General features: G+C 38.1%; 1 protein-coding gene across 1 annotated transcript in view; it reads left to right on the top strand.

The window, feature by feature from the left end:
* Positions 1-3,885: 3,885 nt before the first annotated feature.
* shroom4 (shroom family member 4) overlaps positions 3,886-27,240 on the top strand; it is a 142,653-nt gene continuing 119,298 nt past the window's right edge. The window contains exon 1 of the mRNA XM_030162242.1: positions 3,886-4,125. Coding sequence (XP_030018102.1) covers positions 4,003-4,125 — 123 coding nt within the window. The 5' untranslated portion in view covers positions 3,886-4,002. The remainder of the gene's footprint in view (positions 4,126-27,240) is intronic.

Raw genomic sequence — 27,240 nt, 5'->3', positions numbered from 1 at the left:
ATATCAACCAACACAGTGGATGCTCATGCATCATCTACACTGACATTCAGACCATTAATGTAACTTTGCTGTTCTTGATAAACCTGATCTGCACTAACATTTTTGAATGTAAATCAACTGCTAATTTTCTCAAACAATGTTTTTTTTTTTTTTTTTTTTTTTTTGCGTATTATCTCCATAACTAGTATTAGAATATGACAAAAGTGAGAAAACATCAGATTACCAGCATTAAAAATGTTTTTATGTCATAGTTTTCACACAGTATATCACTTTATGATGATGGGTTTTAAATATATGTGTCTTTGCTTCAAAAATTTAACACATACCGTCCAGCTGAGTGGACATTTTTGTAACTCCATGAAAAATAGATTCATGAAAAAATTCAATCGCACTGTTTTTTTCATGCCTAAAGAGGAATAAAAACACTCAGGAAAAAAATCTTGATTAAGGTTCTCATAATTCATGCATGAAAGGGTTAAAAATGTTTTTATTTCATTGTTTTCATATCACTTTCTGATATTGGGTTTTAAACACGTTTCTTTACTTCAAAAATTAAATGCATGGATATTTTTGTAACTCCATAGAAAAAAAAAAAACTCGATTGCATTGTTTTTTTCATGCCTAAGAAGGAATAAAAACACTGAAGAAAAAAATCTTGACTAAGGTTCTCACAATTCATGCATGAAAGGGTTAAAGTCTTATTTACTGATACAACAGTAGCACAGTTATAAAGGATGTTTTGTTTCACTACAAAATCTGAAATTCAGGCATAATAAGCTCTGCTAAGACTGCAGTCAGTGGGCTTGCATGTTGAACTGTATCCTAATATGGCAGTTTGACAAACTAACCTAAATGACTGGTAACTGTACTTAAGAAGTGACTGGGTTGTTGTTGTTGCTGGCCTTAAGATCCATCCATGTACTGTAGGTCCTTATACTGTGGTTCTGCACATGCTCAACATGAAGGATGACAGGTTTCATGAACACTTATTTATTTATTTATTTATTTAGAACATGCAAAGAAACCAAATAAAACAAAACAAAGCAAATTAAGACAAAAACAAAATAACATTTAAATGGACAGAATCTATCTTCAAGCGCATACAAGTCTGAATTTTTCATGGTCGAAAAGGAGTAGGAAGAAGTATAAACTTATTGAATCCTACTCCTCAGTGCTTTTACACCTTTATCATTAACTGAATACAAGAATCAAACAATATTATTTGCCTAATTTTAGCATCAAACCACAACCATCCATATTGCAGTAACTGAATTATACACAACAAAATGATCATGGTAGTACAGTCATACAAACAGACTCAACAATTCAACCATTTTCTTCAATAATTACAGCATATTTATCAGTACGATATCATTCATAAACAAACAGGCCTCATTGTCATTATTAAATACTGTACAGCACAAGAATCAATTCTTTAGATCTTTTTTAAAAACTGAATTATGTTTGATATTTGTTTTATCTCCACACACAATTTGTTCCATAACTTTACTCCACAAACGGTGATACAGAAACTTTTTAACGTAGTGCGTACTTTATGAATCTTTAAATTAAATTTTCCCTGTAAATCACAGACTCCCTCTCTTTCACAAAACATTTCTTGAATATTACCAGGCGGTAAGTTATTCTTTGCTGTATACATTATTTGAATAGTTTTGAACTCCACAAGGTCAATGAGTTTTATAGTTTTAGATCAGAAAAATAGTGGATTTGTGTGTTCCCGAAAACCAACATTGTGAACAATTCTTATTGCTCTTTTTTGCAATATAAAAAGTCTTTGTAATAAACTTGTATATGTATTTCCCCATACCTCCAAACACTAACTTAAATAAGGTAAGATCAATGAATTATACAGAATCTGAAGTGATTTTTGATCTAATATCCCCTTTGCTCTGGCCAGGACTGAGATGTTTCTGGATAGTTTGTTTTGTACATATTTTATGTGAGGTTTCCAGCAAATTTTCTCATCAATTATCACTCCAAGAAACTTGTTTTGATTCACCCTTTCTATATCTACACCCTCTATTTGTACCTTTTGCTCATTACTTGTTTTACATTTGCCAAAAATCATGAATTTTGTTTTACACAGATTTATTGACAACTTATTTTTGTCAAACCATAATTTAGTTTTATTTAGCTCAAAAGTGATTATTAACCCTTTCATGCATAGTGGTCACTCCAGTGGACAGTCATTCTACGGCTGTTCTATTGTTTATTCATGGGTTTTGTTGTTTTAGTTCCATATCAGGACTCTTATGCTTCATCCAAACACTGCAATTCATACAATTACTGTAACTTTGCTGTTCTTGATAAACCTGATCTGCAGTAACATGTTTTAGTGTAAATCAACTGCTAATTGGTATTAGACTGTAATTAACAAACAATTTTTTTTTTTTTTTGCTTTGAGACCCAGCAATGCATTTTGTCCTCTGTAGGGGACAAAAGTTTGACAGTTTTACTTTAAAAATGCTGTCCATTACAAAGGACGTTCCATTAAAAAAAATCCATCAATAAATAAAAATTGTTTTAAAAATGTATCTGAAAAAAACTGTTGCATTATGCAGTTTCCAATCAAGACAATTTTTTTAATGTACAAAAGCTAAAACTGTCCATTTCCTGGGTCTCAGGAGGATAATATCTCCATGAAATAAGTGATAACTAATATTAGAGTGTGATAACATGTGAGAAAACAGTAGCAATTTAGCAATTAGGGGCATTAAAAATGCTTTTATTTCATACTTTTCACACAGTTTATCACTTTCTGATGATGATTTTTGTATAAATGTTTCTTTGCTTCAAAACTTAAATGCATGGTGTCCAGCTGAATGGACATTTTTGTAACTCCATGAAAAATACGTTCATTAAAAAATAAATAAATAAAAATAAATAAATTAATGTATTGCATTGCTTTTTTCATGCCTAAAGAGGGACAAAAACACTCAAGAAAAAAAATATTGATTAAGGTTCTCATAATTCGTGCATGAAAGGGTTAACAACTCAACTATTAACACTCAATAAAATAATAACAAAAAAAAAAATTGTCTCTGGTACAGCATGTGGTGTGAAATGATAATGATTGTGTTGTTGTAAAAGCCTTAATCAAGTATGAAAACATACGCAGTCACAAAGATAGAGAGGTTAAAACACACATTTTTACATAGAAAGACAATGTAGTGTTAAGATTGGTGGTTGTTCTGACAAGCTAAAAAAAAAAATCTCTATTTATATATATATTGCAGAGAATAATGAAGAGAAAAATAAAGTGTAAAAATAGATGAAATTAGATTGAAAACACCATTTCTCAATCCATAGTAATTAATGCCAGTCTTAGTTTTCCTGCATTCTACAATGCAGTTGTTGTCCCAGTAGCCCCTCCCCTTTAAAATTCAATCTGACGCTTTTATTGGATAAAGTTATCCAGGGTCTCTGTCCAATTGGTTGATATGCCTATCAATCACACACCGCTTTTCGAATAGTAGGAGGGGCCGCCGCCTTGCTTGGGAAAAAGTTTTCTCAAAGTTTTTAGCTGTTAAAGTTAGCCGAAGTAAAACAGGAAGTATTTGTTTCAGTTATCAAAGTTAAAGCTCCAAAACTACTTCTGTAAATTACAAAAGCGAGTTATCAGCCTAATATTTGTAACGGAACAACAAATGTAATGATATTAGAGGGTAATAACTGAAGTGACAGCTGTAAAATAAGCTAGCACCTACTTTTTTTTAACGTTAAGAGTAAGTGACCGGAAATAGCAGTCGGGTTTGTGGACATCATTTTGAAGAGTTTGACACTTACTTGAAGTTTCTTCCCTCCCCTTCCTCCACTTACTCCGTTCTTCCACGCATCCATCCATCCATCCTTCCATCCATCCGCTCCCTGTTGTTGTTAGACCGGTGATGGAGAAGCGGAGGGACCGCTACCGGCACAGCTAGCTTAGCAACAACTCATCCCGGCTAATAGTGAGAAAGAAAACAAACCGATGAACGGAGGATGGAAATGGTTGAGCAGCTCGTCTCTTTCGCCCACATTCAGGTCCAGTTGAGCGGGGGTGCGCCTTGGGGGTTCACGCTGAAAGGAGGACTCGAACACGGCGAACCTCTTATCATCACTAAAGTAAGTTCATCAAAACATCTGACGTGGATATATGCTTTAAAATGTCACTAAATGGCCTGATCACACTCACTGAAAACTGCAATGCTACTTAAATTGATAGAAAAATCCATTCAATCTCACATGAATCGGACTGATGTGTTTTGGTATATCTACAGTACTGGGTCATATTTGCATAGTCAGACTTAACCTGATGATAATAATCGCATTGTGCAAGATATAGGTTATATTTGTTGCAACAACCCAAAAACAAAACAAAACAGCAGTTGTGGTTAGTTTTGCAGACTTGTGTGACTGCTGCCTCATTCATGCATGCTTTTCTGTTTGCTTGGCTACTACTTGATTTAAACTGTTCAACCCATACAAAACTCTGCAAAATGCAAAGGCAAGACTAACTTAATTATGCAGCACATTTCATACCCAAAATGCTTTACAGAGGGCACAGACTAAAACACAATGAATGTAAATAAACAGTTACATTTGAACCAAAAAGGTAAAATCAGTCATGAAGTCGCCATGTAGCCTGAAGTCACCTCATCTATGAGTTTTTTTTGGTTTTTTTTTTCATGTTTTTGGAGCACAGAAGCAAAAGGCAATTTTACCATGTTTAGTTTGGACTCTGGGAACAGCCAGTAATCCAGAACCAGTCGACCTCAGAGGTCTGCAACATTTGTAGTGGGTGAAGGGATCTGTCAGAGTCCTGGGTTTAGATTGTGTGGAGCCGGATTTGTTGCTCTATTCTTTTTCACCCTGTCTTGCATAGGGTAAAAAGATATTGCTCAAAGATAAAGCAAATACTTGGGGGTATTTGATGTTTGTCAGCTGTTTATGTCAAGGAATAAAAAATCCTAAATAATCTGATAAAGTGGGGTCAGAGGGTTCCCTGGGGGCTAAAAGAGTTTCCCTTGGGGATCTGCAAAAAAAAAAAAAAAAAAAAAAAAAAAGTCATGAATTTGTTTAGGTAAGAAGTGTTGACAGATTTAAGCCACTTTAGATGGCTGTCTTTAGGGTAAAAATGGCTCTGAGATGTGGGAATCCTTAAAAATTAAAGATTCACAGAGTATATCTTGAGCTGCTCTCACATTGTTTACAGGTTATTGAACCTTGTTGCATCGCACTAGCTATGTTTACATGCATAAAACATTTCATTTTTGGCCCATATTTCAAAAACAGCAGTATTCCTGTGAAGCTGGTTTTAATGTTTTTTACTGGTGACAGGTTTACTCAACTGTTGTAACATAGCCCCAGCATCTTTCATTCTTTAAACTATCTTCTTGACAAGGTTGGGGTTGCAGAATTTACACACTCAAAAATTTGATAATACCCAACTCCCTAATAATGTTTAAAACTATTTTTTTTCCTTCCGTTGACCTAAAATCAGGGCTTTGACCATGCATCTACACCACAACATTAGTTTCACATAGACAGACCTACTGTATCTTCACACTTTGTTAGAGCCATGTAATTTGTGGAGATAAGTCTTGTACCACGCACTACTGTTCAGGAATAGCTTTAAAATCTCTCTGTCTTGTTTGGCTAGTTCTTTGGGCGGTGCTGAGTGTAGGGTGTAGTAAGAGGTGCATTTGCAGAATTGTGTCAGAAGAGCAGTTGGTTTGGCGGAACATGTGTTCATAAGGACATCGGAACAAAAAAATGCTACACAAAAAGGCATGTCTTGGTCAAAACATAACATTTTCAGCATGCGGTTACAGCTGCAGAGTTTGTTGTTGTTTTGTGTAATAATAGGATCTTTCTTAAGAATAACATGCAGATTGCAGACGGAAGGAGAATGCCAATCTTGCCACTGTGTGGCTGAAAATGGACCTGCCTATTCCAGCATTGTACATCTTGCAAGCCACACTGCAATGACCTTGCAAACTGTTGGCTCATTGGTGTGTGTACGACACGCAGCAGTCACTGTAAACACACAAAAGGCAGTATCAAAACTGCAGTAAAAACTTCAACTGAAATGTATTCCATTATAAAGCCAGAATAATATGAGCACATTGCACTTGCCTTTTGCTACATGCTACCATCAGAATAATGGTAATTTCGGATGTACCAGTCTGAATAATATTTATATTATCAAATTTATGATATTGCCATGTTCAGAATAACAGTGGAATATTACTATGTGATTCAGCGTGTGACACTATTGTCCAGTTTTTATTAATAAGGTTTTTTTGCCGATAGAAACCAGGTAGTGTGAAAACGTATAGTGTGACTTATTCTGCAGCCAGTTTTTGTTTCTACAGTATCAGGTATGTTTTGGGGGGAGTTTGTGAGCTTTGCGAGAGATTTAGTGCATGTTTTCAGATTTTGATGTGACCTCGTCTTGTGCGATAAAGTTGGGGGAGGCTGGCGTTTCCTCCTGGCCTCTTCTCACGGTTTCACACTGCGGGTGGTGAGCTGCTGGAAATAAGGAGTGTGTCTTTGAATTACTGCAAGTAATTATTGGTGTGTGTTCTGCTGGGGGTGGTCTGTGTGTATGCGTGTGTTTAATCCAGTGCATAAGTAGGACGACTGACATGCAACCTCTGCTCCCTCTCCTTCTATCCCTCTGCCTTTCATCCAATGTCTCTCGCCCACTCCGTTCAAAAGTCGCAGCGGCGGTGGTGTAAATGTTGGACGGTGGACATCTATATTCACCACAGCTACCACAGCAGGGAGTGGAAAAGCCTAGCTCAGTCATCTGGAAACACACACACATGCACACTGACACTCACAGAGTCACACACAGTAACACAGCCCCTGGGAAAATGTGACTGGGACTGCTAAAGGAGATAAAAATCAAACCGTGCTCTGTGGTTGTTTTGTGTCCAGTGGCCAGTTAGAGCACACACATGCACATTTTACACACACAATAAAGTAGCTCAGGCGGTGAGTGCTGGACAGAAAAGTGTTTAATGATTAAGTGTTAAGTCCTTGAAGGGAAGGAGAAAGACCGAAACATGGAGAGAGGATGTAAAGTTGAAGTGTGAGGGTGAGTGAAGGGGTGTAAAATGTGTTTTAGGTATAGCAGAAGTTGCAGAGTTTCCATCAGCCTCCACACACACACACACACACACACACACACACACACACACACACACACACACACAGAGGTTTACTGTGTCTGAATGGACACAGCTGAATACAGTCATAATCCTCTCACTTCCGACAGAGAGAGAGGCTCAGGAAAATGCGTGCTTATGTGACTAAGGAACCAAGAGAGAGAAAAGCTCTTCCACATTTTATTTGAAACATGAGTAAATAAGTTGTATTATCTGTGTGAGCTTAATGTTCGAGGACCAGAGCTGCAGCTGCGGTCATAATGAATCAATCTGATGGATATTTTTGATAGATTTATACAATATTATAAGTAATTTATTAAATATTACTGTTTTTACCTTCTAGGATGTGCTATGTTTCTCAGTAATGGTTCAGTCTATACCAACTCAACTAGGACCTCCCAGATTAGGTTATATACTGTCTTAAAAAAAAAAAAGTCATGTTGAAGCAATGTAACATCCTTTTTTTTTCAGATATCTGCAATGACTGTACACTTTCCCAATAAAATAGTGTAATGCAGGGCTGGGCAATTTGGCCAGAAGATCTTAACTTTTTGATCTGAATCACAATATTCTCACCTCTTAAAAAATTCTGGCAAGTTTCATCCACACTATATGTTTTCCTCTCGTTTCTGGAGGCTTAGGCTGTGTGACATAGCTGTTTGCTGTCATTATCTTTATAGAAACTTTACATTTCCACATCATTTTGGACCAATATTATTACAATATTGGAAAGATGTACATGAAGTAAACACTGTGGACATTTTTTTTTTTTACATGGTGCTGTTGCTTTTTCAGTTATTTCCTGTATTGTGGCAGTTTAATTTGTCTCGCTAGAGTTTTTTAATGAGTCAAAAAAAAAAAAAGTTTTTACACTCTAACATAACTCCAAAGCATCAGTCTAAATCAGACTCAGTTTGGCCCACAGCTGACAGACTTAATTGTAATTACCCATCATTATTTCTTCACCAACACATTTCTCCATCTGTATAAATGAATGTGGACTGAAACTGAACACAGTTGTGCGGACAGATGTGAAAGTGTTGCTATAAATGGACTGAAATTACCTCACTAGCTGTGTGGCCTGTGCTAATGATATTAATGCTACAAACCCGTAGGTCAGCACTATGGCCATGTGCAGTGGTATCTGTAAAATTCAGAAAATAACCTGGTAAACAGGACACTTAAATGAATGTTAGCTGAGTAGGAAAGATGTGACAGTGCACTTGCATACTTTGCTCTGTTCCTGCAGGGAAATATTTTGACATTACTGTATGTTGTTAGTCACTTTTTCATTGGACATCTGTGCAAAACTTTACTGATATTTACTAAATGTCAAAAAAACAGAAGTACGTAATATTGTTTTTTCCCATTAAATCACAAATGCAGTGATGTGTTTATTTATTATCGCGGGATGACACAAGAAGTCAGTCCATAAATATGGCGGTAAACGTAAATATCGTGTTGATTTACAGATATATTAATTATTATTACTGTATACATTACCCCTCTATCCTGTACTAAATTTGAAAAATTATTTGGTTTCCTGATGTGTCCACACAAACCGCGCCATGTTTCTTTTAAAACTCTTCTTCTTTGGTTGTTGTAACATCAGTCAACATCTGTTTTTTTTTTTTTTTTTTTTTTTTTTAAATTCACGTGACTCCAGTTGCATAAAAAGGTCTTTCCATTGCAGTTTTGCGTGATATACCATTTGCGCTATGCCCAAAAAACCACGTCTTGCCAGCACAACAACTTTTAATCAAAAAATGAGAGTTTTGGTGAAATTGTCGTTTCTCCATTAGGTTAATTGTTGTGTGCAAGTTATATTTGCACAATTTGAGGGTCAGTGGAAAAGAAACTATTGTTAGTTCTGGTTGTAGTGACTGAAAGCTGTATGCAGCATAGTCTGCTTGGCTTAATTCTTGTCCAATTATTTTGGTTTTTAAAACACTGAATGACACTAACAACCGTGTGCTTTTGGAACTTCTGTCACTCACCATTCATCATGTCATTAATACAGTGACTCTGCTGTTTCTGGAGTGCATTTATTGACATTTTAGTTTCGACACAGACTACATAAATGGTCTAGCTGCCCTTTCAAGATTTCCATGTTTTGAGGAGTGTACGAGTGGCCCTTTGAGAGTGGGTTGTTGCTGGAGGGGGGAAGGGTGGTTTCCCCCTGTCTGAGACAGCAGAGGGATATAAGCCATTTGGTCAACATTCCACCAAGAGCATAACAAATTACTACTGTGGGGTGTGTGTGTGGATGTGTGGATGGGTGGGTGGGTGTGGAGCTTATGTGTTCTCAGAAATGTGTGTCATATAGAGCTGCACAATATATCATATGAGCATGGACATCGCAATGTATGTGTGTGCAATAGTCACATTGCAGGTCCTGCAATGTAGGAGGCAAATGAACCTAACATATTCTCATCTAATTTCAAGGGTACCTGACACACACTGCGCACAGCGATCCACCAGTCACAGTCGTTCTTAATCAGTTTGGAGTGAGTCACTGGTAACAACATTGAAAAATGAGTAACGAATAGGGCTGGGTATCGTGGCCAATTTCCTTAATCGATTCGATTTCGATTCATAAGGTTCTGAATCGATTAATTGATTCGATTCAGTATTAATTGATTGATTCAGATTCATGTAGTGATACCAAAGTACAATTTTGAGTTGTAACTTGATTATTTGACTACTGCAGCCATGCAACACAGAATCAATATTGATATTAGAAAGGAAATAAATATGACATTTCAGCAGTAAATAGCTGAATCTGCTCTGAAATAATGAACAGGACAGAAACATTGCCATGTTTCTACATTGGCTCAGAACGGACTTCTGCATCATCTTTATTCTGTTTTATGGCTGGTGCTTCCAGCCTTATGGCGCATTACTATCACCCCTGGGGCACTGCAACCAATTTAGCCCCCCTGAAACAGAATCATGTCGGCCCTTGGTACAAGAAACTCACTGGAGGGGGAGGGTGGGTGGAGCTTCGTTATTTCCACTTTCCTATTCCTCTTTTATTCCTCTTCCTATTCCTCTAACTCCGCACTCAGCCACAGGTGATCGAAGTTAATATTTCTAGAACGACTGGCTTCCGCGACCCACCTCCGCCAGCCAGTTCCTCCGCATTGCGGGTTCGAGTTTGAGGCCGGGAGGACCTCCCGCGCAGGGGTTTTCCCCACCCTTCCTCCGCGTTCCTACTGTGCCAGAACTGTCATGAGCACGACGAAGACGCCCCATCTCTGCGAGGTGCTCGCGAGATTGAGCCGGCAGTTTCCGGGTCATTTACTCGCGGTCCTACCCTGAAAAATCGATCTCAACCACCATTCATCGATTAGGCAAAATTAAAAAGAAATCGATCCAAAATCATTTAAATTGATTTTTTTACCCAGCCCTAGCAGTGAACAAGAGAAAATCACCATAAATGAAGACTTGGTGCCAAAAAGAAAAGCAATGTTCATTATCTGGAATTATTTCAGCTACAAGAAGGATGATACTGAAGCACGTGTTCTGTGTCGACAGTGCCTTCCACCTGTTGCCACGAGAGGTAACATTTACGTTGGCACCGCACAGCTATTATATATTCCTGAGTATTTTTTCATATCGCAATATATATCGCAGGGTTAAAAAAATTGCAATGTCAGTTTTTTCTAGTATCATGCAGCCATAGTGTCATACACATAATTTTACTTGAACACTTGTTTCCCCTGTTGCTGATGATCAGCTGTGTGATGATGCGGTGAACTGCAGGTTTTATCCACTCAGTGTGTGAGTTTGCTAAGCTGTGTGCCCTTTAGCTTGTCAAGAAGCTTTTTATTCAATCATTCTGCAAGTTTGCATTAAAGTATGGCCAGCCACTGCTTTAAGAAGGCAAACACTTTAGCACTGACGTATTTAACACGATAGAATTTCTTGTTTTCATCAATATGCGTAATTACTGATATTGTACCAAGACACACTGGAAAGCAAATTGCCCTCTTTCAAAGAGATCTATGAATACAGCATGGTATGTTCAGGGTACGTATGCATTTGGTAGTAACAACAATCTGGAAACTGGCTGACAGCACTCCATTCTCTTTTTTTCCTGATCGGTATCACAGTAAGTTCTTTTGTTGATAATGCCACTTAACCAGGTTATGTGCTACTTATAAATTCGAATCAGTCAAAGAATGAGCTCTTGACAAGGAAAAATGGTTCCAGAGTGGCAGCAACAGTTTGCTGCTCCAGAATAATCCACTTGCATAGGGGCTGGGTGTGTGACAAACAAAACTAAGTCAAACTTCATCTGCCTGCTTTCTCTGTTGCTCATATCCAGGAATGTCAGTGTGGTTTGTTGTTGTCGTTGAGACTGAAGTTGGTGATAATGATTTCACTTTTGGTTTAGCACTCCCTCAGCTATGAGTGAGGCAACAATGGAAGACAATAAAATCCGCAAATTGTAATTTACAAAATAAAATTTCATATTAAGACTTTTTTTTTTCAGGCAACAGTATAGTTGTTTCCACTCAAATCTGTGGTTAACCCACCAAGATAGAGCCTACTTTAAATGACAGCTTGGCTTGATGTTCCATATTGCAACAGAATGGTCCACATTACACTGATGCACCAATGATATTTGCATCAACCAATGTGTGATCTCCATAATTCTACATCACATTAAGTATTACTGCTTCAGCTCAGTTCACAACCTTGGCAAATGTGATACTAGAAATAATATCTACAGTTACCTGGCGGTCATCATTTCCACACAATAAAAAGTCTAGAAAAAAACAGGGTGAGGCAAGTCAAGCTGATCAGCATGAGACCCCCCCCTCCTGTTTTTTTCAGAACAGGATCCAGTTTAAATTAATTGTGGAGTTTTGTCAACTTCAAGGCTTGAATCTCAGCTATAAAGTCCCAGAATTGCTTACTCCGTACTTACTCCTAGCGCAGGTTTCTGTCATGATAGCAATCTTTTATTATGTCTAGTGCACTGGCAATGACTGAGAAGAGATTATTTTATGTACAGTTTGTTGTTTGCTCTGTTTTGCTTTGTTTTGTTTTGTTTTGTTCTGTTTTGTTTTTTTTTTTTTATCTCTGTGGTGCTAGCTGCGATTGATTTACACCCATGCTTACTTAAGATTTCTGTAAGGACCATTCAGCACTGCACTTGTATTATATTGACTAAACTTCCATAAAAAGATCTTGATAAAAAAAAAAATGTCCCAGAATTAACACCTTGACTTGCAAATATGACAAATGGGTTAAAAACATTGCACAAGCTTTCACTTTATTTGAATCAAACACAAGCAAACAACTTGCTGGGCAGCAAACTGTGATGCAACAACCTGCAGTAGATTATTTATTTTATTCAATAGGCGTATCCCAAATATCTAATAGAAACAAAGAGACTTTATGCGCAGCTATTTTGTGTTAATCTGTGAAAATTCCTTGGCCGGACATTCGTGCGCATTCGCAGACTCCCTGACGCAGTAGCGTGTTTTATGGTCGTTAATCATTCGAAACACTACCAGTTGTCATGTTCCTGTGTTTTCTGACATGCCTGTGATCAAACATAAGCATCTTTTTTTGTCTTTTATGTCTCCTGTCACATGCGGTTATGGCGGATAAACGGTGAGTTCCTTCCATTGTTGGATCTGACAGAGCGGCTGCCTCCAAACTGTCAACTCGCTTTCCTTATGCGGTTTTATGATCCACTCCGAGCTCTCTGGTGATTTGTATCGGGGACATGTTTCTCTAAGATTTTGTGCCTCTTAAACAGTTTTTGGTTGCACTGTGGTCCCTGACTATGAAGCGGTGTTCCCATGGGATTGTTTGGCATCCAAATGCTCATGAATCAGTCTGTGTTTGCAAACTGCCATTATTCTCTTGCTAAATTTCATTGGCTGATGAAGTTTGTTCTTGAAGGAGTGGCCTTTTTTCAAAAAATTAAATTGATTGCCTACTTTGATTCTTTTTCTTATTATTCTTTTCTTGATGGATCTCAGTTGTAACCCTGTGAATCAGATCTGTATAGACCAGACATGCTGGCTATGTAAATGAACATCAGCATCTACATGTTGTACTTGAGTCTGTCTGAGTGGGCCTTAGCCGAGTCTCACTACTGTACACCCATGATTGTCTTCACTGTTTTCATTGTGTGTGCATGTTAGGGGCCGTTTACACGGCGTAGGATTCAGTCGACTCCGGGAAGATTTCATCACGGATTAGCCTTCTGTTAACATGGAAACGGTGCCTAGAGTGCCTGAATCCGGAAACTTTTGATACCAGGGTCCAGGGTGGAATGTTATCGATATGCTCCGCATTTCAGCTCCGTGTTAACGCGAATCGGAGCGTTCCGGGGTAAAATATGACGTCACCGAATGCGCACGCAGCCAAGAACCACCAGTTAACCCACTCCAGGCCAGTTGGTGGCAGTAATGCGCCTCCAAGCTGGTTTGCCAGCCTCTATGACACAATAAAGCTGCAGAAAAAGAAGGAACAACCACAACAACAATGGCCGGTGTCAGAACAACATACGTGCTGCTAACTGTGCTCAGCTCATCTGTTCAGACAAAGAAGTCCTGCGTCTTTGTATGACCACTCGCCATTGTTGTTTGTAAATAGTGTTGTCCGCCTCCTCTTCTTCTTCTCCTCATTTAAAGGCTGTCTAAACCGGAAATCGTTTGTGCGCAGGCGCGTGTTTTACCGCCACTGTTTCACTACAGCTCTACATCGCCAGCTACTGGTCTGGCATGGCCACTACAGCGTATTCAGCCGTCCTCACGGACTCATGTTAACGCAGATCGTTATCATAGCGGCTTCGTCTTAACACGGAATGATTTTATAACGCAAAGGAGAAATCTTTGCAGAGTGTTGCCGTGTAAACGTACCCTTATTGAGATGAGAACGGTCATCATTTGTCTGCACAGAGGTTTAGGAAGGCTTTACGTGCAGTAGGGGTTGATTGATAGTAATCGGGGAGACTTATAACTAATATTTGGAAGTAATGTTTGATATGCATTTGCGGTAAAAAGTGAACAAACTTTGTTGAAACACCTTCGCCTTGTCTATTGGTATTTCAACAATATTCAAAGACAGTTTTCACATTATGCTACAGGGATAGTACTTAATAAGGACTAGGGGTGTTAGAAAATATCGGTTCTGTAATATATCTCGATATTTCTTTTCACAATACTGTATCGATATTAAAAAGTACTGTATCGATATTTTTAGGTATTTATTCAAATGCAGATATGGCGGAGGTTCATTTTTGTTTTTTGTTTTTCTTCATTGTTTATATCTTATTTATTATTATTTCTTGAATTTCCCTCGGGATCAATAAAGTATCTATCTATCTATCTATCTATCTATCTATCTATCTATCTATCTATCTATCTATCTATCTATCTATCTATCTATCTATCTATCTATCTATCTATCTATCTATCTATCTATCTATCTATCTATCTATCTATCTATCTATCTATCTATCTATCTATCTATCTATCCATTATTAAATAATGGTTATTTGAAGCATCCTAAAAGCACTTTTTACTGTCTATGACAGGCAGATGTTAGTTCCTTTGTTGGGATTGCACAAAAATAATGTTATGATGTTAGTTCTGAACCAATAGAATATGAACATTTGAGCAGGATCTTAAACTGTAATGTCTGTAAAACAGAATTTAAGTTTGAACACAGGAACATTTTGTGATATAGCATTAAATCCTGTTGTGATCAAATAAATATGTTTAGTATTTTCTCATATTTCTTGTGTAATTCAACTCTTCCAGGAAATAATCATTTTAAAAAAAAGAAACAAAAAAATTCCTTTTTAACTGTATCATGATATATCATGATATATTGTATCGTGAGTTTTGTGATTTGTATCGTATCGTCAGATTCTTGCCAATACACAGCCCTAATAAGGACCATGAAACATGAGCGCTGATGTTTAATCATTCAGAGACCGGACAATACTTGAGATCACAGACTATATATAAAAATGGAAAATATGATGGTTCCTGGTTCCTGCTACTTCCTACTGCTGCAAAGGCAAAATTAGCTTGCTTCCGTGACTGTTATGCATTCTGCAGCCACATAATACACAGTAGCGACAGAGTGATGTCACGTCTGCCATCTCACCTTCTAATTGTTTTCCTCCTGCACATGTGATGCAGCCTGGATAGCAAGTGGTTATCAGAAATGTTTTTATTTAACTAAAAAAATTATGATAAATACAATTTAGAGATAACTCAAAGTAAACTATACATTAGGGATGTAACGGTACTCGGGAAAACCGTGTACCATTTGGTCCGCCCTGTACAGGACAGTCTGCAGGAGTTTGGTTTTGCAGTTGGTTTTGTGTTGGCACTTTAAATACTGCTCTCTGTCTCAGGACATGCATGTGAGTCTGCATCACGGATTAGCTCCGCCCCTCAGTGAGAGACAGCAACAGAGAAGTGGCTTTAGACTCAACACACATCAGAGTCCAGGATGGGTCCACCACTTTTCCAAACCCATACCCGCATACATTTGACCTACAAATTGACCCGACCTGTGATTAAACACATTGTCTACACAGTAACTCACTTTTAAGTTCCCGTGGGTACTTGACCCAGTGCAGGACTCTGGGGCACATACACCGTGACACGCGATAACGAGGAAATGCGTACGGTAGATAACCGTTTTTATACCACCGTTTTCATATATCCCTGTGTAGAACAGGAATTTATTTATTTAAAAAAAGTTCCCTTTGGGCATGTGCCTGTTTTATATAACTGTTTACAAGTAAGGATAGAAAGTGTTATTTTATTCAGTACAGTGATAGAATTTGTTCCTACTGTGAAATTCAGTTTTTGCTGACAAGTAAAACAAGAAATACCATTTTGGGAGAAAAAAGAAACTGTTCTCTTTATGCACAAAACACGTACCGAAACCGTGGCCCAAGAACCGAGGTACAGACCGAATTGTGGGCTACCTATACCGTTGCACCCCTAGTATACATCCAAAGAAAAGCCTTAAGTCAACTTCAAGAATCATTTAATGTAGTGCTTCCCAACCTTTTTTGGTTTGTGACCCTATTTTAACATCACAAATTTCTGGCGACCCCAGACATTCAAAACAGAGACTTTTTTTTGCTAAAATTAATTTGTTTTTGATCATTTAATGTTTTGCTCTACTATGTTGCAAATAAACGTTAATTTTAGACGACATTTAGTCTGTATAATATATATTATTATGGATGGAGGCAGAAAAGCCAGGTGCAGATTACTGCACAAAGTGAGAATTTGATTTTCCTTGGTCAGGATATGTACAGTCAGTCCAGCTTGGATTTACAAGGCTGACAATTAATACTGAACAAACAAGAACTCAAACTATGAATTATGAAAGAGCTGCAGCATCTGAAACTGACCACAATGAACATTTGACAGATAAACAGAACCACAGTGCTTCAGTTTCAGCTTCACAGTTTGTCATGTCTTTTATGGATTGGGATTGTCTCTGTCAACTCACCATAGCTATATTTTTTATTAGTAAGGTTTTTATATTTATTTTTGTCAATTACTAGACATTTCAGGCAACCCCACATGGGGTCCTGACCCCAAGGTTGAAAAACAATGATTTAATGAATGAATTTTTTTAGCTTTGAGTTTTTAGTGGTATTGTGGAGTTTATAATCTCCTCTTCCAACCCACAGTTCCTGCAGGGTTTTAAAAAGTCTTAAAAATCTTGAATTTACAAATCTGCATTTAATACCTTAAAAAAGCCTATTAAAAGTATTAAATTTAATATAGTAGGTCTTAAGTTATGTTGCCGTAAAATTGTTCGTTGCATTGTGTTGAAATGTTTCTGGGAAATGTCCAAGCTGCAAAAAAGTAACGTTTGTCGGCTCAGTTCCACCCATTCCAGCCTGACTATTCATATTGAAATTAGGAACCAATTATCACTAATTTTACAGCCCCCAGTGAGAAATGACTCAGAATGGTGTAAGGTGTTGGTGTAAATGGATACATTTACATGAATTTTTGCCACTATAGCCATGAAATAGGCTGTGAAATGGGCATTCAGTTCTGGCCTAAGTAGTCTTAAAAAGCTCTTAAAAAGTCTTAAATTTAACTTGTAGGAACCTTTTCAACCGCAAGGGCAAGATTGAGATATTTACGTTTCACTTTTGGAAAACGATGTCTTTGTCCTATTCTACAAAGTAAGACGGGCAGCTGCATCAGAGTCCTAACTGGATTTTCTTACCATTATAAGTTTTAGACACAGCTCCCAAACCATTCTGACAAACATTTCAAACCAAAATAAATGTTGGTCCACAGTTGGTTTACAGTCGGCTTGGCATGTTTTCATTTTCTAATATTTGCTTTTCCAAATATTACACTCGACTAATAACGGCCTCAAAATTACGTGAAATTGTAGTAAAACACACCACATGTACATCAAGTCTTCCACAAGCATAAGCTTATGGAAAATACAGCGTCTAAGCTTTGTGAAAACCAACGGAAAACCCTGATTCACAGAAATAATCAAAAAAATATGAGTGCCGGGTTTGATAATCAGTTAGTCCGTAATCGGTCACATGTGAATCATCATGTCAGCTGTAGCTTCATAAAACTCTAAAAACAACCTGGTCTCACCTTCCTCATCCTCTGTCTACCCATGTTCCAGACCGGCCCAACTTCTGAAGCTGAGGGCAACGTTGCTAATTAATGATGTGAGGCAACGTCAGTGCTGGTTTTCATGTGGAAAACTGAGCTCTGTAATTAGGGAATAATCCAGAGTGTTCAGGAACTCATTAGGTTATTTGTTTGCTGTTTGATTATGGAGTTTTGTGTGTGATTAGTGGATACGTGCGGATAATGATGCTGTGGAGGATTTCTATTTCAGGGTCAAAAGGATTTGATCTTCTTCGTCTTCTTTGTCGACGGTTTCTCGTCGGAGGTCACAGAGGATATTTCAAAACATAAGTGTTCAGCAATCTGATTTGTCCTGAAGAAAGATGAAGAAGCTAATCTTTCTTTCCTGTCCCACAGTAACAGAAATCCAGCCACTGGACCAAAGAATGTTTTTACATGTGGTCGAAGGTATGCAACCAAATGTCTGTAGTTGGTAAACAGCCGTGTGTGTGTGTGTGTGTGTGTTACTCCCTGCATTCCACTAAAGGTAGCCTCCAGTAGCAATCTGCTCAGCGGGAGGTAGATGAGGATGCCATCAGATAGAGATACTATTGTCCCTAATCTTTGTGTGTGTGTGTGTGTGTGTGTGTTTCAGTGTCCTCTGCCCTGACTTGCTCTCCTAACTGTCCTAACTAATGCAAACCATCTGTTGGGCAGCAGCACAGTACAGAATGGAGAATATTGATGAGAGAGACAGACAGAGAGCTTTTTATTTACATTATGAGGATTTACATGAAGAACAGGTCATCAGGAAAGGCATGTTTTGTTTCATTTGTCAGGTCAATACACTTACCTGAGGTTACTATTGATACAGCTAGCGGCATTGTACCCGTGGCGCCATTGTACGATAGCATGAGAGGCTAAAATCACCCAGCATACCTCACAACATTTGAATACGAACATAAAATTGTGCCTCGTAGATAGTCAGGTAATGTTTCTATTCATTTGGTGAGTTTGGCGGCGATCAGGCCTGTGAAGGTCTGTGGTGAGCTCAGACTTGGTCCGAGGTGAGCCGGGACCCAGTCTGAGGTGAGCCGGGACCCGAGGTAATGTGTGTGTGTGTGTGTGTGTGTGTGTGTGTGCTAGTGGCATTGTACCCATGGTGCCATTGTACAATAGCTTGAGAGGCTAAAATTGTCCAGCATACCTCACAACATTTGAATACAGACATAAAATTGTGCCTAGTAGATAGTCAGGTAATGTTTCTATTCATTTGGCAAGTTTGGCGGCAATCGGGCCTGTGAAAGCTGAGGAAAACTTGTACAAACGCCCTCCTGTGCTGCAACATCGATCACACATCGATCGGACACAGAACGTGCATTATAGTAGGATACATGGCACGATACAGGGCTTATGATTCACTCTTTTGTGATTAGAGCTGCAACAATTAATCGATTATATGACGTCTACTACGTGAAGCGAGTAGTAATTCTTTGATTGCATGTGAATATTTTCTGGGTTTTTTTCATTCTCTATGATAGTAAAAGAAATGTCTTTGGATTGTGGGTCAAACATGAGATTTAATGATTTCATCTTGGACTTTAATGTTGGATAAACACTAGGGCTGCATTTCAATTTAACTTTTTTTTGACCCTGCGATATATATTGTGATGTGAAAAACTACTAAACTGAGGAATCTGGGTGTCATCTTTGACCAGGACATGTCTTTAGAATTCTACTCCAAACACCTAGTCAAAAACTGTTTCTTCCACCTACGCAACATCTCCAAACTCAGATCTATGGTGTCCACAAATGAGCTCGAGATGATCGTTCACGCTTTCGTATCTTCTCGCTTAGACTACTGCAACAGCCTGTTTACATGCTTAAACAAGAAGGAGCTGGCCCGTCTACAGTTTGTCCAGAACTCTGCTGCCAGGCTCCTGACCCGCACAAACAGGAGAACCCACATCACTCCCATCCTTAAATCTCTCCACTGGCTCCCTGTTCTATATCGTCTTCATTTCAAAATTCTTGTGCTAACTTTCCGGGCCCTACATGGCCAGGCCCCTGCATACATTGCTTCCCTGATCCAGCCCTACAGCTCGACTCGTAGCTTGAGGTCTTCAGGACAGTACCTGCTGATGGTTCCACGGACCTGTTTTAGCACACGCGGTGACAGGTCTTTTAAAGCTGTGGCACCACGTCTATGGAATGACCTGCCTCTACACCTACGGTCCATGGACTCTGTAGAGAGCTTTAAGAAACACCTCAAAACCCTCCTGTTCAAAAAGGCTTTTTAGTCTCCCACCTGACCCAGGACCACCACAGACTGATTACACTCTATGTATTCATCATAACGTACTCCATGTGTCATCCCCCCCCCCCCCCAGTCTCTCTATATCTCTATCGCTCTCTCTTTTCTCCTCCTTTACTCTCTCTCTCTCTCTTTAACCCCAACTGGTCAAGGCAGACAGCCATCCTTCAGGAGTCTGGGTCTGCTCGAGGTTTCTGCCCGTTAAAGGGAAGTTTTTCCTCGCCACTGTCACCAGTCACAAGTGTTTGCCCCTGAAGGATTCTGTTGGGTCTCTGTAAACTTAATTTGATTCTGATTTGAATTGATAAAGCACTTTGTGACTCTGTCTGTGAAAAGTGCTCTATAAATAAAATTTACTTTACTTTACTTTACTTTACTCAGGAGGATATAATAGCTGTGTGGTGCCGACGTAATCGGTCAAACAAATTACTTGTGTTACCTCTCGTTGTGGCATTAGATGTAAGGCACTATCGACACAGAACACGTGTTTCAGTATCATCCTTCTTGTAGCCGAAATAATTCCAGATAACTGACGTTGCTTTTCTTTTTGGCACCAAGTCTTCGTTTTTGGTGATTTTCTCTTGCTCGTTGCTCATTTTTCAATGTTGTTACCAGCGACTTACTCCATGTGCAGGGGCGTGGTCTGCTTTGGCAAACTGATTAAAAACAATTGTGATTGGTGGATCACTGTGCGCAGTGTGTGTCAGTTTCCCAGGTTGAAATTAGATGAGAACACATTGAGTTCATTTACCTCTTACATTGCAGGACCTGCGATGTGACTGTTGCGCACACGTACATCGCAATGACGATGCTCAAACGATATATTGTGCAGCTCTAATAAACACACGGTCATGTTTATTCAACCACGATTTTAGACCAAATAATTATTTTTTGAATTTTTATGACCTTTATTTAAGCAACACCAAGTGACAAGGAAGTTTATGTACTATAAAATACAGTATTTACATTAAGTCATCATAATGTGGGGGTAGGGAGGGGGTTGGGGGTTAGGATATAGGCTATAGCATGTAATGTACAAAAGAAACAAAATGTATGATTGACCAGGTTGTATAGATCAATGTCCTGTCTTGATTGTGTAAATGTTTTATGTGTGGTGAAGTGTGTGGGATGTGCATGTGGTGTGAATGTTGTGATGTAGGCTTCTCAAAAAGTCAGCGGTATGACAAAAGATAATCATTAATAATTAAATGAGAAGAAGTGAGAAGAAGAGAAAAGAAAAAGAGAGAGAGAAAAAGGAAGAAAAGGGCGGTAATAAAAATAAGTAAGTAAATGATTAAATAAATGATAACCAAATGAGATAAAAAGTACTGCAATTTATCTAAATATAATGTCATCAATGTAAATGCCATTGTTGCTGCCACACCTCGCCATCACAGCACTGAATAATAATAATTGTATTGATTAATCAATCAATCAATCAATCAATCAATTATTCGTCAGATTAATCATTAGTATTCTAAATAATCATGATACATTATAATGTAGTGATGCAGTGTATTGTACCGTAAACAGGACAATACATCTTTAGTTAAACTTTCACACTATATTTAGTCAGAATCTGATCTGCACTTGCATTCATGTGACCAAAGGAATTTGCCAATATCAATAAAAGTCTGCTGCAAATTACCATGCAGTCTGTGAATTAACCCCTGAAACATCTGGTTTCTTCTTTTAAAGGCTGCAGCAGTATTTAATTTTGAGATGTGAAAGTTATTTAGTCTTAGTTTGGTGTAAAATGCGATCAAACCCCAAAACAAGTTCCTAAAAGCCCAAGGTGAGATCTTGTTTTGTCCAAATCCAGTCAAAACCCAAATATCTTAAATAATATATACATCAATTATTACCTCGGTGTGTTTTTGTTATGTACTATAACAACCCATACTAGAATGTGTTTTTCTCTGATAATCCAATGAAGTTGATTCATTACATTTGAAAGTACAACACTAATCCAATCTAATGTGTGTGTGTGTGTGTGTGTGTGTGTGTAAGGAGGGTTGGAATGTCTCTATCTGATCAGTGCACCCTCATTCTCTGCAATAACAGCCTCCCTTTGTGAAAGAGCATCAGCATAGTTATCCTCATTCTTATTATTACAGTGCATTTGTGTGTGACGTTAAACACACAGATGATACATCTTGCCTTTAAATAACAGTATGGTGAGTCTAGAAGTCGACCAGGGGTGCAACACGTGTGCAAGTCATGTTGTTATAAACTCACAAAATTACCGAGCAACAGGAAGGTTTTTCTCCTCCCCCGTTGGGTTTTGTGTTCTGCTGATGTGTGATTTTGACCTGTAGCTAAATGTTGTGCTGAGCTGTTATTAGACAGAGAACAGGACAGGAATGAAATGAAGCTGTTGAAAACCGTGTGGTTATGTTCATGGTTTAGACGCCAAAAAGCACAGTTAGTCTTGGGTGAAGTTCTGACAGAAATCCAGAGCCAAGTCAGTTAATCGGGTTATGAACTTTGGCTGTTCTAATGTGAGATTATAAATACCTGAGAGCGGGCTTTATTGACAAGAGTAAACTTTTTTTTTTTAACAGTTAAAACATCTGTTAGTTTTGACATTGCCTTCAAAATTTGTCATACTGAAACATTTGGATCTTCAAAAAATTGTACTAGCAAATAGTTTTCAGGCTTCTTGACAGTAAGTCTTGTAAAACTTATCCTACAGCACTAAAGATTAGGGGTGCTAGAAAATATCGGTTCTGCAATATATCGCGATATTTAATTTCACAATACTGTATCGATATGAAAAAGTACTGTATCGATATTTTAAAATATTTATTCAAATGCAGATATTGCAGATCATTTTTGTTTTTCCTTTTTGTTTATATTTGATGTTGTGACATTGGTTATGAACTAATAGAATATGAACATTTGAACAGGATCTTAAATTGTAATGTCTGTAAAACATGATTTAAGTTTTAACACAAGAATATTTTGGAATATAACATTAGATCCTGTTCTGATGAAATAAAAATGTGTTTAGTATTTGTGCATATTTCTGGTGTAATTCAATTCTTCCAGAAAATAATCTTTTTTTAAAAAAAGAAACAAAATTAATTTAAAAAATTGCCTTTTTAACAGTATCATGACATATCGTGATATATTGTATTGTGATCCTAGTGTTGTGATTTGTATCGTATCGCCAGATTCTTACCAATTCACACCCCTACTAAAGATGCTATGAAAATACTAGTGCAGCAGAGACATGACAGGTTATGTGTATGGTTGGATATTGTCGAATCAAGTCTCATGGCCACCCCACAAAACATCATGTTAAAGGTTTACAGTATGTTTACATGGCCAGGTACACTATAACAGAACACTATCTTTATAAGTTAAAGGAGTCATATTTTGCTAAACCCACTTTTATTTGTTTTTGGCACATTTATTTGTGTATTTGGACCCTAACAGTTCATAAAGTTTGAATTTGAACCCTCCAGGTGCTGCAAAGCTATCTTTATATTAATTTTGGCAAAAATCAAGTGGATTTCTACAACCTGTTTCAATTCCTGCTTAATTTGTTTTGTTTTGTATCTAGTTACATCACGACATTTGCACATGTAAGGTCAAGACTTCTGACAAACATTTCTCAGAGTCCACCATAATTTATTATCAGCAGCAGCGGTTGTAGAAAAACTGAAAATATGTCCAAACTTCGAGCCGATTACCTAAAATGTTCAGCTGTTGGTTGTATTAAAGAACAAAAGTGGCTGAATGGGACTGAAAGTAGGGATATCCTGATTCAATTTATAGATTGGTATCGGCTGCCGGTCTGGCATTTTTTAGAAGATTGGATCAAATTTAGTCACGAGATCGGGCTGATCCGGGTCCGGCTAGGGAATAAGGGGGACAAACTCCTGCCCCCTCAAATTAAAGTTTCTGGAGGTAGGGAAGAACTGCACAACAGCAGGAGGCTTAGAGGAACTAGTAAAGCATTTAAGTTTCACTTTCACTTTGTGCATGTACTCATTCTGAACTCCGGTTGTGATGTGCAAGTCAGGTTTTTTTTTCAACCCGCAGGGCTTTTGTGGAATTATTTGATCCGACCCAACCCGTCCCGCAAATAAACTGACATTCTTTTGACCCACCCCAAGCTGACCAGCGAAGAATCCGTTTCACATCACTAATGCACGGCACTGAATGCACCCTCATATAATACCTGGACGGACCTGTCCATAGACACACTACAGCAGTTGAAAATATGAAGTTCTAATTTGTCCCACAGTATGAATTTGGAAAGTGCAAAAATTATACTAAAGTTATTAAGAGTCAAACTTGTTTTAGTTCAGGTTCTATATTCAGCCCAATTGTGATCTCAAGTAAAATTATAGCATAATAACCTATAAATAATGACTCCAAATTTGAATCAAAATTTCATTGTAAAAAGTCTATATCGGATCAGTATTGAATTGTTATTGGCAAAACAAATCCCCAAAAAAATCAGAGCGGAAGGAAAAAAATCCAGATCGGGACATCACTATTTGCTACATTTATTTGTGTATTTGGACCCTAACAGTTCAAAAAGTTTGAATTTGAACCCTCCAGGTGCTGCAAAGCTATCTTTATATTCATTTTGACAGCAATCGAGAGGATTTCTACAACCCATTTCAATTCCTGCTTAATTTGTTTAGTTTTATAACTAGTTACATCATGACCTTTGCACATATAAGGTCAAGACTTCCGATGAACATTACTCTGAGGACGACATAATTGTTTATCAGCAGCAGCAGTTGTAGAAAAACTGAAAATATGTCCAGACTTTGAGCCGATTACCTAAAATGTTCAATTGTTGGTTGTCTTAACAAACACAAGTGGCTGAATGGGACAGAAAGCACGGTCAACAACCTGGAGGGGGTGGGGTGTGAAGTGGTTCATTTGCATGTAAAGGACCAGCACTCAAAACAACCTTTCTGGTGTCGTTACTCAGAAATAGGGTTGAAGATGGACCTGCGGAGTTAAATTAATGAAGAATTCAGACCCAAGCATAGCATTTACAGTTTATGTAGACCACAATGTATAATTCCATTTCAAAGAGCTAAATATTACTCCTTTGATGTCCGTCTGGAGCTACGCACTAGCTTTTCCATTCGGAACAGTTCCAACTACTTTCCAGTAATCAGTTTTATGGCTTATCACATAAGAACATGTCCAGTTTGTTCTTCCCTGATCCCTCTGAACACCTGATGAGGTTCAAAAGGTCTGCCTGAGTGCAGTTTTCTCCATGTAACCCACACCCTCTCTACTGAAAAATTACAGATTTAATGTCATATTTAGTTGGGTGTTACTAATGGCGTATTAAAGAAATCATATTCTCAGCTCTCAACCTAAGAGTGTTCTTACATTTTAACCCTAAACCAAATCATAATAAGCATCACTGAGTGTTGTACCAGTAAATATAATAGTATGTTTTAGCAGAACTGCTTATTTCCTAATGATGGTGGTGGTTGACAGTTGTAGTGTTGCGTAAATCAGCCTCAGCACGTGCTCTCAGGTGGGAATTGATTGATTGATTGAAATATTTATGTTGAATATGAATATTAAAAAAAAAGACATAAACAGACAAAACATTTCAACATAAGACATAAAATGCATATTCAAAAAGGAGTGAGAAGTGTAACTTATAAACCCCCACCCCTTCTCCTGAATGCTGTAAAAAAAAAATTCTTAATTTTTTTCTTTTAATTAGTCCTGGTTTATTTGTGGTTTTCAGTTTCTTTCTTACCTTTTCCACCAGTTCCACTCCTGCTGTAGCGCTTTGACCTCAGAAGTAGTTTCCGTGTTATTATATTAAATTAAATAGGGCTGTTACAGGCATCATTTGTATGCATTTCTGTGCACATGTGTTTATATGTTTACAGTTTATTGCAGCATAGCCGTGCCCCAAACCAAAGAATGTACCCCACACACATATGCACTCACACACACACATTCCTCCATGCAATGTGGTCCCCTCTCGTGGCGACCCTGGCAAGAAGACTGGAGTTTGAGGTCTGAGATGACACAGAACTCTCTTTGTTTGGTGGATCTTCTCTCCTCGTCGCTCGTCCCTCCCGTCTGCCCTCGGTGGCGTCGGTAGAAACATCCTCTCTCCGCTTCTCTCTCCTCCCTCTGTCCTTCCCGTCAGGCGACGTGGGCTACTCAAGGGATGTCAAGATGTTTTTTTTCCCTTTTTTTCTCTTTGGCGACCCATAACGTCCCTCACGTCTTGTCAAAAGTGGGACGAATTCATGGAACTTTTGAATGGAGGAACCAAAATTTGTGGGCGCAGTGAGGAGGGGGACAGGGTGTGTTGCATTCTTTTTGGTTAGGATTTATGAGGCGTTTATTCATCTCCAGGGTTTGGTTGATTTAGGTTGGATTTCAGTTTCTGAAAGCTGATTAAACCAGTCGATAATGAATACTAAGCATCTCTGAATAGGCATTGGCTGTCTTAAAATGAATTTTACAATGGAAATAAATCTCTAACACAGCGTTTAGTCCCCTCTTAAACACAAAAATATTATAAATTCCAGAGTTTATGACATTTTTTTGACGTCTTGAAGTCTTAAAGACATTAAAAGGAATGGTCTTTACAGTGACAAATCTGGAAACAGTTTCTCCACTTGACATGTTCTGACTGAAATGCACCTATTTTGAAGGAAAGGTTGCAGGATTTCTTGCACAACAAATCGGGATCAAGTTTTCCCAAGTTTCAGTAGAAACAACAAGAGGTTCAGAGTTTTCTTTAAAGGTGAAGAGGAAGAGGAATGAGTGGGAGTTTTTTTGGGTCTCGGACTGATTTGTGGGAGACGCAGATGAAGAGGAGGAAGAAAGATGGCAGAATTAAAGGGTTAGTTCAGATAAGTACCTCATACTACCCCACTTCACAAAATCCAAACTTATCTTTAAAGGATTTAAAAACATATGAAGACAAAGCGAGACAGGATATGTGATAGATGAAAAGGAGAAAAAGGAAGCCGGGTTAAAATAGGAAAGAAATGTGATTGGGGGAGGGGGGGGTTGTGTTTGGCTGCTTTAGCTGCGGGCTGATAGATGGATATTAGATGGCCTGAGAGATAATAGATGAAAAGATAGAGGAGGTCAGGAGAAACAGGGCGGCAGG

Source organism: Sphaeramia orbicularis, chromosome 18 (assembly GCF_902148855.1).
Source record: "Sphaeramia orbicularis chromosome 18, fSphaOr1.1, whole genome shotgun sequence".
In the NCBI taxonomy this organism is placed as follows: Eukaryota; Metazoa; Chordata; class Actinopteri; order Kurtiformes; family Apogonidae; genus Sphaeramia; species Sphaeramia orbicularis.
The sequence above is the reverse complement of the archived record's forward strand: the minus strand, read 5'-3'. Positions and strand labels throughout refer to the sequence as shown.